This window comes from Arctopsyche grandis, chromosome 6 (genome assembly GCF_051622035.1).
Source record: "Arctopsyche grandis isolate Sample6627 chromosome 6, ASM5162203v2, whole genome shotgun sequence".
NCBI lineage: Eukaryota > Metazoa > Arthropoda > Insecta > Trichoptera > Hydropsychidae > Arctopsyche > Arctopsyche grandis.
Window position 1 is genome coordinate 7,013,315 of NC_135360.1, and position 14,794 is coordinate 7,028,108.

General features: G+C 38.2%; 2 protein-coding genes across 2 annotated transcripts; one reads left to right on the forward strand and one right to left on the reverse strand.

Annotated features, from left to right (window-relative positions):
* Positions 1-1,229: 1,229 nt before the first annotated feature.
* Positions 1,230-9,262, reverse strand: Hrs (Hepatocyte growth factor regulated tyrosine kinase substrate). Its single transcript, XM_077432594.1, has 11 exons — positions 9,169-9,262; positions 8,994-9,078; positions 6,944-7,047; positions 6,304-6,464; positions 5,947-6,062; positions 4,441-4,561; positions 4,248-4,364; positions 4,009-4,171; positions 3,108-3,396; positions 2,699-3,023; positions 1,230-2,619 (listed from the first exon to the last, which is right to left on the reverse strand). The coding sequence occupies exons 1-11, from the start codon at positions 9,203-9,205 to the stop codon at positions 1,360-1,362; spliced, it is 2,778 nt and encodes a 925-aa protein (XP_077288720.1). The 5' UTR covers positions 9,206-9,262; the 3' UTR covers positions 1,230-1,359.
* Positions 9,263-10,164: 902 nt separating this feature from the next.
* LOC143913640 (carboxypeptidase B-like) lies at positions 10,165-13,555 on the forward strand. The gene is made up of 5 exons (XM_077433540.1): positions 10,165-11,991; positions 12,065-12,277; positions 12,349-12,442; positions 12,511-12,822; positions 12,892-13,555. The coding sequence occupies exons 1-5, from the start codon at positions 11,921-11,923 to the stop codon at positions 13,474-13,476; spliced, it is 1,275 nt and encodes a 424-aa protein (XP_077289666.1). The 5' UTR covers positions 10,165-11,920; the 3' UTR covers positions 13,477-13,555.
* Positions 13,556-14,794: the final 1,239 nt, after the last annotated feature.

Below are 14,794 nucleotides of genomic sequence, written 5' to 3' on the forward strand. Positions count from 1 at the left end.
ACATCTTTTTAATCTACCAACATTTAAAATACCTCTCATAGCTTTATTTTTGTACACAGATATTTGTCACGGAGTAAGGGCGGTTTCAGACTAGCGTATTTTTCTGCGCGTATACCGTCGTTTCGGCATACGCGCTTACACGCGCGCTACTTTTCGCGCTTTAAAAAACCGGACGTGCGTACACGGGCTTATTCCGGCGTTTTCGTTTTCGGTGATTTAGTATCAACATGGATAATACGAGCTTATAAGCGCGTCTACGCTCGTACGAGTTGCGCGTATGGAAAACGACGCGCCTATACGCGCCTACATGCACTTCAAAAAACGAGATTATACGCGCGTATAAAACGATAGTCTGAAACCGCCCTTAGCCTAACTTCAAGATAAATCACGAAATTATCTAGTTCATGGAGTTAACTTAGCCTTAACTTCAACCGCTATATATGTAATATCACGTATTAACTTGTCCTAGTCTTTCAATATCTTAGCCCGGCTTTAGACGGGCAGGATGGATTAGACCGGCACCGTGCCTGCGTCGGTAACTAGGTGTTGTGTTGTATGGATGAGTATACAATGTTTCAGGCGGGTCGGATGAATCTACCGGTTAGGATTCATCCGGTTCATCTGTAATATTGCATACCCATCCATACAACACAGCGCCTAGTAGCCGGCGCAGGCGCGGTGCCGGTCTAATCCATCCTGATCGTGTAAAGCCAGGGTTATATGAATTATACAACAAGAGTTTTGTTACTGTTTAATTCTCCACAATAAGTTTTCAAAATAGAAATCAAGAAAATTCCCATTCACTAGTCTCCCTTTCAATTACATTTAGTTGATTTCCATATATTATTTTTGTTGAAATCATTCGGTAAATTGATAATTTTTAGTCGAACTGAAAAATCCGAACTTTATTATGTTTTACAAGTTTCAAAACAGTATTTTGCCGTTTAATTTTAGGGAGTATTTTGAGTTGTCACTTTTCTCATCAGACAACACGTAAACACTGGTGTATCAACCAAATAAATAAAATACATCATCGAAGCTGAGGTATATATATTTATTGCTCAAAGTGATTACATTTTGTAAATATTGATTAATATAAAAAAATGTGATATTAAAAATAAAAGTACAATAAATTTCAACACAATTCTGTAACATTTAAAATCTAGACCTAATAATTTTGGTGAAACATACTACACGTAACTTCATACTTGTATATTTAATATGCGTTTTAATAACAATAAAAAAAATTATAATAATATTATAATAATATTTTTGTAATTTCAATAATAATAATAATATATTAAATATTCTACAATTTAAATTTTTTTATATAATATGTAATGCTTAGCTCTTATTTAATTAATCAAAACTTATCAGTTCTGCAGTGGAACTCTCTTCCACTGGCGGAACATGCTGTTGTTTAGGCGGAGAGACGGGGTTTTGATTCAACGGAGCCGGAACGGGTGACCCTTGATTGTTCAGACCATTCACAGGTCCTGTACCAGTCGGGGACAGATTATTTATCTGACTGTTTACACTTTTCTGATCCATGACCGGTGGAACACCGGCAGGTTGATTATTGTGCGGCACTTGATTTTGATTCATCCCTTGTGGGATCTGTTGATTGACCATTTGACTAGGCGGCATTTGATTATTGATCATACCCATCTGCTGCGGTTGATGTCCCGGTGGCATGTTTTGATTCATATTGGACATCTGCGGTGGAATCTGTCCCATGTGGGGCCCTTGGTGGCCCATTTGCATCATCTGTGGCATCTGCCCCATCTGCTGGTTCATTTGAGGATCCATGTACATTATCGGCATACCTTTAGAATGCATCTGATGTGGCTGTTGACCGACCACCTGCTGGCTCATCTGAGAATTCTGTTGATTCAGCTGAGGTCCGTTTTGATTAATCTGTGTCTGTTGCTGTCCCATTTGTTGATGTGGAGGCATCGGTTGTCCATGTGGTGGGATTTGCTGCATCGGCCCTAGAGCCGGATTGATCTGCGGTCCTTGAGGGCCCATGTGTTGGGGTTGTTGCATAGATTGCGAACCTTGCATCACTTGCGGATTCTGCATGTTCATTTGGGGCGGTTTGTTCATTTGAGATTGATGAGGCAATTGAGGACCTTGTGGCGAATTTTGATTTCCGTGTTGATTAGGCATGTTCATGTGAGGCAATTGGTTCATATTCATTCCGGGTCTGATCATGATGCCTGCAGGAGGCATGCCAGGTGGCATTTGGCTCATTTGAGACATTGGATTGATCTGCGGGCCTTGCTGCGATTGAGACATAGGAGGCATTTGCATGTTCATAGGAGGAATATGACTCATATGTCCAGGTTGTTGCATCGATAGGTTCTGTTGAGGCAGTTGATTGGGTTGAGCACCTTGCGGGGTCGGTTGTCTGATCATGTTGTGAGCTTCGGGTACCATTTGAGACGTCTGGTGTAAACCGGGCATCATCGATGGATATCCTTGATTGAAGGCTGGTGGCTGTTGCGCCGAATGATACTGATGAACTGGACTACCCTGCATGAAGAAAGGCCCTGTGCCTCCAAGCATGTACTGATGCTTTTGCTGTTCCTGTCGCATTTGCATTTCACGTTCTTGCTCCTGAAAACAAATATAAAATTAAAATAAACGCTTGAAATTACTCTTATATAAACACATGTATCTATTTAAAACAACATACTTGAACTCGTTGAAGAGCTAACTGCCGCTGATACTGCAGATATTCTTGTTTCTTTTTACGCATAACGTCTAATTTATGCGCCATTTGCAATTGACGTTGTAATTCAGCTTGTTCGGCTGCTCGTCGTAATCTTTCAGCATGTTCTTCGCGTAAAACGTCTAAGGCCGCCCTCGAATCTTTCACTTGAGTCAACTTGTCCTGAAGCTTTTCATAATGCACTCTGTTGTCATCTTGTAGTTGAATGTAACGCAGCAGTCGAGAGTGCATTGTCGTAATGTTCATGAATAGCGTCTGTACCGAACTATCGTTTGCAATAGAACGTCCCCTGATAAATAAAAACAACACATACATACTTCTAATTACAATCCCTCAGTTTTATATGCATATGTATTTCAAAAGATAATATTACCTTGAAGAATTACTTTTCATCCTATTTACGAATATTTCAACTTGCGACTTCAACGTTGTGATGAATTCCTCCATTTCAGGATCGGGCGCACCTCCATTTTCAAATTTCAACGATGCTATCTTATTTATGATAGGATCGCTAATCACAGGATTAGGAGTGGGACCCGGAGAAGGAGTCGGCGCTGACGGCGGATCCAATTGGAGACCGGAAGGCTGCACACGCTGTTCCCAATAGTTACGGTCAAGATAACGAGAAAGTTCAGCAGGCGGAGCCGAACTCGGTGGACTTCCTATAAATTAAGGGAATGATAATATGAAAATTAGATGTTAGATGCCTTCAAAATGTGGTGCTGGAGGCAGATGCTGCGTATTCAACAGACAGCAAGAACGACTCCATCCTGAAAGAGCTGGCAGTTTCGAAGAGACTCTCTACAACATGTAGGAATATAATTTTTTCCTACTTTGGCCATATTGCCAGGAAGGATGTGAAGAGTCTAGAGAAGCTGGTAGTCACTGAAACACTTCAGATAACGAGCAAGAGGACAGTTTCCTATACGATGGTCAAATAAAATTAAGAACTGATAGGATCGTCCCTAAATGCTGCTTTCAATTTGACACAAGACCAGGAGGAGCGTATCCCCGGATCCCAGATGATAGAAATGACCACAACAATCAGCATTGAGCAAACGAGAAAGAAGACGAATATGAAAAGAGATGAATTTGATTGACAAATTTCAGAATGCTTTTTGTAAATTAAGCAAAATAAGCTTCCCTTCAAGAACAAAAAAATTTGAAAGAATCACTCGTGTGACAACCACCATATCCAAAACTAATACAAAGCTCAAGAAATGACCCTGAAATGTGTCATGTAACTTAAAACCTAGCATAATATGTATCAATACCGTGAGATTGATGATGTTGAGTCACGGCGGGAACGACGTGTGCCACTGGAGCAACACGTTGTTTTTCCTTCTCCTTTTGCTCGGCTTCCGATTGACTTAGAGCGAGCGCGAGTTGAATTTCTTCCTCTTCCTGCAGCTCTTCGGCAGTTTTGCGAGGAGGTGCCTACAATTCAAGCGTATCAAGACAATGAACAAAAATTAAAATACACAACCAATGAAGGAAAACAACTCGATTTTACTTGGCTTTCTTGGGTATTAGCTACGTAGACGGTAGGCGAATCCGTTTCAGTCTTGACAGCTGCACCAGCACTCGGCGGTTTAGTCACCTGCTCCAAACAAGCATCGCAAACCCTCACCTGAAATGAGCAATCGAGCGCTTAAATTAAATCACATTGTAAATTATACATTAGAGACGTCGAAGAAAGCACTCACTTCTTTTTCTATGCCGAATTTGGGCAACGTGGCCGTCTTGGCACTGCACTGTTGACAGAAAACTTGTCCGCATGCACGACAATGATGTTTCCGTTGCACCAAAGAAAACGGCACACGGCACCTATAAAATATATAAATAATGATTTAACACATAGGATACCACGGGCTATTGCTAAAGAAACAGGCGTGCGGCGGGGAGAATTTGCGCTAATCTTTGCATAAAACAGTAACTGTTTAAAATGTCATATCTCTTTTACCAGTAAACGTATAAAAGTGAAATTTGAAATGCAGTTTCGTATGGACTATCTTAAAATTTCGTAATTGTAAAATCAGTAAAAGTCAAACTGTGAGTCGCGTACTAATAAAATAAATAATTAAAACGTGTATAAATATGGCAAATATACATATTTTATAAATAAACAAAAAAATTCTAGCAGCAGTGAACTTTTGTGTAACAAAAACAACAAATGTCGTTATTTGAAACCTATAAATACAATGCAGTCAGATGCAATTCCATATGCGCTTTGAAATTGCGGTCATCAGAACAAGGTTAATCCTCTTTCTTCGAAATTGTGTCATAAATGACAATATCAGTGACAGAATTTTAGGACATCGGCAAAATCTAAGAGGAACATAAAACAGATGTGAGAAAAAAAAGGTCCTCCCAAAATGTGTTTATTACCTAGTGCAGTGGTTAGTAACCAGGAGTCAAGTGTAGGCAATAAATTACCGAAGAAATATAAAAGGGCACATAGTAAACAATGGTGATATTTTCTTCAGAACATGAATATAAAAAAAATCAAACATATTTATTCAGCTAAAAACACAAAAAAAGCATTCACCCAGCAAACTGCACCCCTTATGTAGATATTCACATGTGATTGATTGGTAGATATGTACACAATATTTATTTAAAAGTTTCCTTTATATTATAATATATTATCGATAAACTCACTTACTTTATGGTTTTTGATAGTATTACATATTTTTATTATTTACACACACACACGTTATTTAAACACAATATGAAATTCGTACACTAATGAAATTTTCGCTGGTTTCGAACCTCTGAGAAGGTCGATGACGATCTGTTCTATTATTTTTACAAACCTCATCTACGCTTTGGTTAAATAAAATAAAATTTGAGACATCTTCGGCATAACCAAAGAAATATTTTGTAAATTTAAAGAAATATTTGGTACATTTGCTATAGTACAGTTTCTAACCTTCTGGATTTTTCAATATCGACTTTTTTTAAATTATTTTAGTTAAATATCACCAGCGACATCTTTTACTAAGCCCCGATATGAATACATTACAAAAAAAACAAGGTTCAACGTGTTTTTTCTTTATATGAAGTAGGAGTGACGCAACGCACAAATTTATGCACACAGTAGCCAAAGGAAGTTTTTCAAACGCACAAATTTGTGCGCACGGTATCCTGTGTGTTAATAATACATATTTATTTTTGCAAAATTTTTAATTATAGTAGAAGCATTGCATCACCTGTTACAAACATCACCGTCAGCCCATTCGGGAGCACTATCAGCCGAAAACATCGCATCCGATTCCTTCAATTGCGGAAATTTATAACCTTCGGCTTTCAATATATTAACAGCGTCCTGAAAATAAATAATTTCATAAATTAAAACACTGCTTAAAACACAGTACGTGTAACTAATAATCAAAGGTTAATATGTACTCTGATAAACGGAGCCGTCATATTGACACGTTTATATGTTAATTTATATATGTATGTACGAACGATGTATACGCTGAGGGATATGAAAGCTAATTGAATTAACTTGGTTAAATCAGCGGTACGAAGAGAAACCGTATAAGATATAAAAAGCGTTATTATACCTGAACTGTTCTGTATTTGGTGATGTTTCTGAAGGCGTATGCCCACGTTTGCATCAGTTCTAATAATTTGGAACGCACGTTTTCATGTTCGGTGCTTTTGACCAAAGATCGGAACGATTCACAGTTCGATACCGAAGCGACTTCTTCGTGTACGCCCGAGCCTGTAATTTAAAACGTATATTAATGTGTTGAAATTTTCGTATCATTTGAAATGGGTCTACGTGACGAGACAGAATGTTAAATTACAGAAAACACAAATATCGGAAGGCAAAGATCGAAAATCGAAAGATCTTAAGTCGAAAGATCAAAAAAAAAATGGTGCATGGTAAACGGTACATACTCACTTAATTTGCGCGAGCAGGATACAACAGAAACAAGAAGAACAAGCTTTTCCTCCCGTATTCTGCGCGCGCACATTAATACGGGAGGAAAAGCCTGTTCCTCTTGTTCCTGTTGTATCCTGCTCGCGCAAATTAAGTGAGTGTGTACGTGAGTATGTACCGTTTACCATGCACCATTTTTTTTTATCTTTCGACTTAAGATTTTCGATCTTTGCCTTCCGATATTTGCGTTTTCTGTAATTTAACATTCTGTCTCGTCACGGAGACCGATTTGAAATATATGTGTAAATTAATCATACCACAATTTTTCACTATGCTTTCTAAAACGAGCAGAGCAAACATTGCCTGGTGGGGATTTGGAGAAGTGATTTTCTTTTTGATCGCAGTGACGGCATACTTTGGACTGGAAAAAGAAACAGATTGGAGATATATTCAATACAAACCTTATATGATACATTTTTTTAGCTGACATTATATTTTTCGTTATAAAATGTTAGATTTTTTATGATTTATAACTTTTTTAAAACTAGGTTGTGGCTATTTGCAGGTACTAGCTGAAATGCGCATGTGGATCGATATGAGCGCCAAAGAGCTATTCCGAGCCGCTGAAGACCGATGCGGATATCTGCAAATAATCGACGAGGTGGTCGCCAACGTCCGGATGCAGACACGGCATTAAGAAGAAGAAGCCAAATCACTTTTTCGTACCCGAAAATTAAGATTTACTGCATTCCGTCAAAATACTTTAACTGTATTATATTGAACCAACGATGTTAACCGTTTGCCCGCGACCGTCTTCTATGGAAGCTTTGGGCGACAAGTCTGTAGCGCGGCTGTCTTCCATAGAATTTATGAACTTTGCACGGGATTTTGAGCCTTATATGCGCCTATTTCAACTGTTTTAAGGTTCAAAATTGGTTGAATATATTACTGAGAGTTGAATGCCATCTATTAAATTTGCTTAAAATGAATATATACCAGTCAAAATTAGTTTTTTGTGGAACCATACTGAAACCTCGTTTATGTGACGTCACGTCTGTTGAAAAATGGCTAGTAAGTAAGCTACTTTTGCTCATCAGTACCTAAAGCTGAAAAATGTATACTTTGGGCGACAAGTCTGTAGCGCGGCTGTCTTCCATATAATTTCTGAACTTTGCACAGGATTTTGAGGCTTATATGCGCCTATTTCAACTGTTTTAAGGTTCAAAATTGGTTGAATATATTACCGAGAGTTGAATGCCATCTATTCAATTTGCTTAAAATGAATATATACCAGTCAAAAATTAGTTTTTTGTGGAACCATACTGAAACCTCGTTTATGTGACGTCACGTCTGTTGAAAAATGGCTAGTAAGTAAGCTACTTTTGCTCATCAGTACCTAAAGCTGAAAAATGTATACTTTGGGCGACAAGTCTGTAGCGCGGCTGTCTTCCATATAATTTCTGAACTTTGCACAGGATTTTTAGGCTTATATGCGCCTATTTCAACTGTTTAAAGGTTCAAAATTGGTTGAATATATTACTGAGAGTTGAATGCCATCCATTCAATTTGCTTAAAATGAATATATACCAGTCAAAAATTAGTTTTTTGTGGAACCATACTGAAACCTCATTTATGTGACGTCACATCTTCATACAATTATGAAGAATGATTATTTGACAATTAATCCAAAACTACGAGATATATTATGTATTTTATTGTTTAAAATAATACTTTATGTGTTAATTAACATATCTGGTTACTTGAGTAAATATTAAAATCTGTATTTAAGGTCGAAAACTCAATTGCTAAATTCGAGAAAAAGGTGCCGCGTACAGGGCTTGTTCGCTATATTTATTGCCGCGGGCAAAAGGTTAAAAAAAATAAGTAGTGGATATGAAATTGTAAATTTCAAATTCATTCAAGATTATTAGTAGCACTTGAAATATATTATCGAAGACGGTGCAAGTGGTAATGTAAAAACTATAGTTAATTCGTACAGAAATCAGTTTGGGTAAGACACTGCACAAGTTGCTTCTACTCAAGATATGTTTTTTCAAATATATTAAAAATTCAAAGTGTATTTTTGAGTTCTAAAACTTTTTCACAAGAAAAAACCTATAGTTATGTATAATATATTAAAAAAATCGTATTTTCAGAATATGCATATGTGGTGTTTAGTCAATATTTTTAAATTTTGTTCAAAAGTGTCAAGGGCGTTATAGTTGACGTTATGGCTGTCTCATCTGTAACATGGCCTGAGGCCTAAAACGTACTAAACAACCTTGCGGTCAGACGAAAGTTCAGCGAGGTCAACGGTCGCAGACAAAGAACATGAAAATGAACGGAGTGAGAATGAGAGCCGCTTACTTGCAATCATTTTGACGTATCAAGTCGCATATCTGCAAAATGGAGGGCCAGTCGGGGTCGAGCCGCAGATTGCTGGTCGCCCTGTCTGCAACGCAAAATAATAATGAAATCAATCACAAATGATCGCAGATCGCGTACCGAACTATCGCAGATCGAATAGAGCAGTTGTAATTACCGAGCAACTTGTCGAAATTGTTATTCGTGCGAAACATTTTGGATCGCTGTGGAAACGATGACAGCCGTCTGGCTCCAGTGTTACCAGACTGCCGAATCACACCCCTGTGACTCACAGTACGTTGACATGGCAATGTGACGCAATTATTGATAACAAAAATGAAATAATTCATTTCTAAATTAGGCATATTTCAAATTCTTAAAAATAAAAAAGAATTGTATTCAAATGCTCTGCTTCTCGTTTCTAAACTCCCAAAATTTTAATAATTAATTTCAGATTGAAAACATCTTTATTGTTTTTATAATAATAATATTATTTACTAGTGGTTTTACCTGGCTTCGCTCGGTATTTGTAATATAAACCGCTTAAAGGTCTGTTCATACATATCCAGCACGACCCTTATCCAGCAGGGGTCTACGTGACGAGCCAGAATGTTAAATTACGGAAAACGCAAATATCGGAAGGCAAAGATCGAAAATCGAAAGATCTTAAGGCGAAAGATCAAAAAAAAAAAAGGGTGCATGGTAAACGGTACATACTCACTTAATTTGCGCGAGCAAGATACAACTGTAATTTAACATTCTGTCTCGTCACGGAGACCGATATATAATACACATAGATGGGCCCTGACGCGTGATTTTGGTCGGAGATCTTGGCGTCACTAACGGGTGCGAGGGGTTTAACTAGCGGGGAAGTTGGTAAAAAAAAGGTTTTTTCCCTACGACGCAGCGGTCGGTGTTTTTTTCACTTCCCCCGCAATTAAAACCTTTTTAAAACCCCCGCACCCTTCAGTTAGTGACGACTAGATCTCCGTATATCTATTGACAAGATCTCCACAATCGACCTTTCCTACTTAGAAGCTAACTACCTACTGAGAGAAAGTGTGCATGCGCCATGTATTTTGCATGCGCCAAAAGGGAGACCAGTATAAAGTGTGAGGGCAGATCTATGTATTATTGACATCTATGTTAATTTCAGATTGAAAACATCTTTATTGGTTTTATAATAATAATATTATTTACTAGTGGTTTTACCCGGCTTCGCTCGGTATTTGTAATATAAACCGCTTAAAGATCTGTTAATACCTATCCAGCACGACCCGTATCCTGCAGATGTCCTGCAAGTGCGGATAGTATTCTTTGGTACATTATATGGACGTATTCATACTCCATTCACGCATGTGCAATCATGCGCGTCCATATAAAATGTACTAAAGAATACTGTCCGTACTTGCAGAATTCGGGTCGTGCTGGATAGGTATGAACAGACCTTAAACATGACTAATCTAATTCTAAGCCCGCTTTAAATGTCAAGGAATTTTACCCTTAAAGCCCTCAACATGAGGCCACCATCCCCCCCAACGAATACAGTCTAAGAGACCCTTTCGTCGGAGAACGAGACGGTTGTTCATGAATATCGCACAAAAACAACCGCACATCACCGTTCTAATAAAAAAAAAACCACACTGTACATAACCAAGGACAAAATAAACAACAACGCATGAACACATAAAGCGCGCATGCGTTAGGAAATAATACCTGAAATGTGCCGTGCAAATGCACACACACCTCAAGTAAACTTATTCAGTATCGCTTATTCAAGTATATGAAATGAAAACCTACATATGTATGTATGTACAAATGAAAAAAGATTTTCGCACAGTAATGTTTCTTAAATCTGGTATGTACTACCAATTGCCAACTTTTCTTGAATTGAAATGCATCTGCATTTCATGAATTCCGTGCAAGTAATAATATTAACCGCAGTTATATGTCAAATATTTAGCTTACTAAATATGATACAATGTGACCACAAAATTTTACTGAAAATAATAGTATTCGGAATGATTTTTAACAGAATTATATGAATGTGTGCTCTCAATATGTATTGAAAACAAAGATACTCTTACTGAACCGTGCATTTGTCGAATTTCATTATTTTTTTTAGAATACATTACATCAACTTTTCCGATGAATTTTCCACGTTAAAATATAAAACGCATCCTTGCAATTTTAAATCAATTTAATTCACCACCACAGTACGGGTTCAAAAGTGTTCAATTGAACCCAGTACGGAGAAGTGTCGTGCGATTGACGGAGACATGCGAGTAAATAAACTGCCAGTCACATTCTAATCGCACCTCATATGGAACGCAATGGTCAAGTGTCGCTCAGACTGTGAGGTTACATTGAGGCTCAATTAAACGGAGTTGTAACCACATACATATATCACACCTGTGGCTCGGAACACACACACACATTGGAATAAATATTCATAAGCCAGGTATGCTTGAGGTTCGAAGATGCGTATAAGAAGAAACTACCATATAAAGGCGATTGTTTATTTGTTCGAAATGCAAACTTACAGTTTGTAACGCCGGGAAATTTTACCAGTTTTCCACAATGACCCAAATCCTGAAAATGAATCATAGGCTTCTCACAGACTCGACAAGGTTTCTCACAGACAATCGTTTTACAATAATGAAACAGTATCAAACAAAGAGTAGTAGCACCTCAAACCGTCATTTCGGAAGTTATGACGATGACGAAGATCGTGAAACGAACATAAACTGGGTTTCTTATCCGAGAAAACTGATAACTGACATACACAATGTGATCATCAGCAAGAAAGTTATAAGTAATGTGACGTCTGATTGACTTAAATTTGATCAATAGCTATTTGTATCCGTTTCGAAGTCAGCCGAATAGTATAAAAGACAACTGTTTTGAGCTCAAACATTCACTTTGCTAAAATGAAGGTATTGGCTTTCTTGTTTGTCGCGTTGTTCGTCTTCGTATACGGTAGCCATGAGTACTTGGAAGGGTGAGTTCTTTAAAATATCTCTTATAATCTGTGATTGAGTAAAATATAATTATAATGTTTATAATTTTTGCAGGAGCAAGGTCTACGATGTGAAACCTATGACCAAGAAGCATCTATTGGTTGCATCAAGTGTGGAACAGATTCCGGGTGTAGATGTATGGCAACGTGCTCATGTTCTCGGAAGAATTGCAAGGGTACTTGTGCTTAAGGAATCGCTTGACCAGTTTGAATTAGTTCTAAAATCTGCAAATATACCATTTGAAGTGGTGATTGAAGATCCCAAGAGGTACATATAAAGCTCTCATTACAATTCGTACTTTATATTGGTATGTAAAAATGTATGTTATTGTATTATAGTGTAATTGAAGCTGAGATCAAGCAACAAAAAATGGCTAGAATGAACAGATTAAACGGAACAATTAGCTTCACTAGTTACAACAGATATGACGAGGTGACGACTTGAACACGCAATTGATTTTATGTATATATTTTTTGATTTTAATAAGTTGTTGTTTTCAGATCAATGCATATTTAGACGTATTGGCAGAAAAATATCCGACTAGAGTTACAGTAGAAACTTTGGGCACAACAGAAGAAGGCAGGGAGATAAAAGTAATTAAGATTTCATCAAATGGAGGCAATAATCCAAACAAACCAATCATCGTATCTGATGCTGGCGTTCACGCTCGGGAATGGATCGCACCAGCCACTGCCTTGTATATGATCACCAAATTGGTGGAAGATATCACTGAACGTGACGTAGCTGACAACGTAGACTGGTTCATCATACCTTTGATCAACCCAGATGGATATGAATACACTCATACAGATGTAAGTCAAATCAAAATGGTTTAAAGTTTTCATATGATCTGCAGTAGTTGATGTTATTTTATTTCTCAGGATAGAATGTGGAGGAAGACCAGGACCATGGCTACAAGTACCGAATGCCCAGGAGTCGATGCTAATAGAAACTACGATTTTAAGTGGTCGAATATTGGAAACTTCAGTAAGCCTTGCTCGATTTTATTCTCCGGTCCAAGCGCCTTCTCGGAAGTTGAAAGTCAAGTCATTAGAAATCTGATCAACGACAACAAGTCTCGAGTTAAGGCTTATCTAACGATTCACAGTTATGGGAAATACTTTATGTATCCTTATGCCTATGATGGTAGCTCTCCGCCCAATGTAGAAGAGCTCATTAGTCTGGGTAATCAAGTCGCTAGTACAATCGACGCTCTGGCTGCTCCTGGCTCTGAAAAATATGTTGTTACAAACAGTGCTGATGCAATGAAGTATACTTCCCCCGGGAGCAGCGGTGATTGGGCTATGGGTGCTGGTGGTGTAAACTTGTCATATGTAATTGAGTTACCCCCTAAAAGCGAGGAGCCAGGATTTGATCTTCCTCCATCTGATATCGAACAGGTGGTCAAGGAAACCTGGGGTGGCATTTTGGTACTTGCTAGATACGTGATGAACAAATCTATTTAGGGTGGATTGTCTGGTTGGGTTTTAATCTATCTATTCTAATTTTAAAAAAACTTGATATTGGAATTAAATTATTGCAACTAAGAATTTGTTTTATTACGCATGTTTTATAAGTGTCACTTAAAATGTAATATTAATCGAATTTAATATAGCAACCATTGATGTATAATACACTAGATCCGCCCTCACGTGTTATACTGGTCTCCCTTTTAGCTCATGCAAAATACATGGCGCATGCACAGTTTCTCTTAGTAGGTAGGTAGGTACCGCTGCGTCGTAGGGAAAAAAAACTCAACTTCCCCGCTAGTTAAACCCCCCGCACCCGTCAGTTAGTGAAGATAAGATCTCCGACCAAAATCACTCGTCAGGGCCCATCTATGTGTATTATACATCAATGATAGCATCGAACGAATGAGTCTCGGTTGCGCCCCGCAGTGTGCGGGTTAAACGATGATGGATGTCGAATTTGGTCCTCCCGTTCCCCACCACCAGTACCGGTTTTAGGGGGAGGGGGGGGCTAGGTTGGGCGGTGCCCGAGAGCGCCAAATAAGTTAGGGCGCCGCTCGATCCACCAAAAGCGCTTTAAAATTAAAATTAGAGCGCCATAGGTCCTAAATTTGTACTCGGTAAATTCTATTCAAACAATCGACTGAAAAAAGCCGATCTTCAAATTAAGCTCACCGCGAATTCAAAATCTGATATTATTAGCAATGAACTTATCAATTTAAAAGCCTTTGTTTCAAATAAAGTTTAAGGTAAAATTAATCCACTCATTGTATTAAATTTTATAAAACAGCACAATTTACAAGAATTATATCCAAACATTTGGGTTTCTATGCTTTTGTTGACACTGCCTGAAACTGTAGCAAGGTCCCAAGGCCGGGAAAAAGAAGGATGGTAATCCAGTTAAGACCAGCACTGCCCACCACGGTCCTCCTCCTCATCAACCGTAGACTTCAATCATCCTCTCTTTACAAACAGTCGATATCTTTTCAATTAACCATTTATATAAATGACCATTGTGTTCGACGATCGATCAAAATGAAAAATGCATCCAAAGACGAAAACATACCCGCGCGCAATGCTACCCGCGCAAGATAAACATGGCCACACCTGTGCTCAACACTATATACCTATTTACATATACATTTATGCAGTGCCGGTTTTAAGGGGGGCTGGGTAGGGCGGCGCCAAGTAAGTTAGGGCGCCACTTGATGCGTTTTAAAATTTAAAATTAGAGCGCCAAAGACCCTACAAAATTTTAGTTTAGAGGCTCAAAGGCACCTCTACTTTCTAAACTGTAAACATGTTTACACTATGT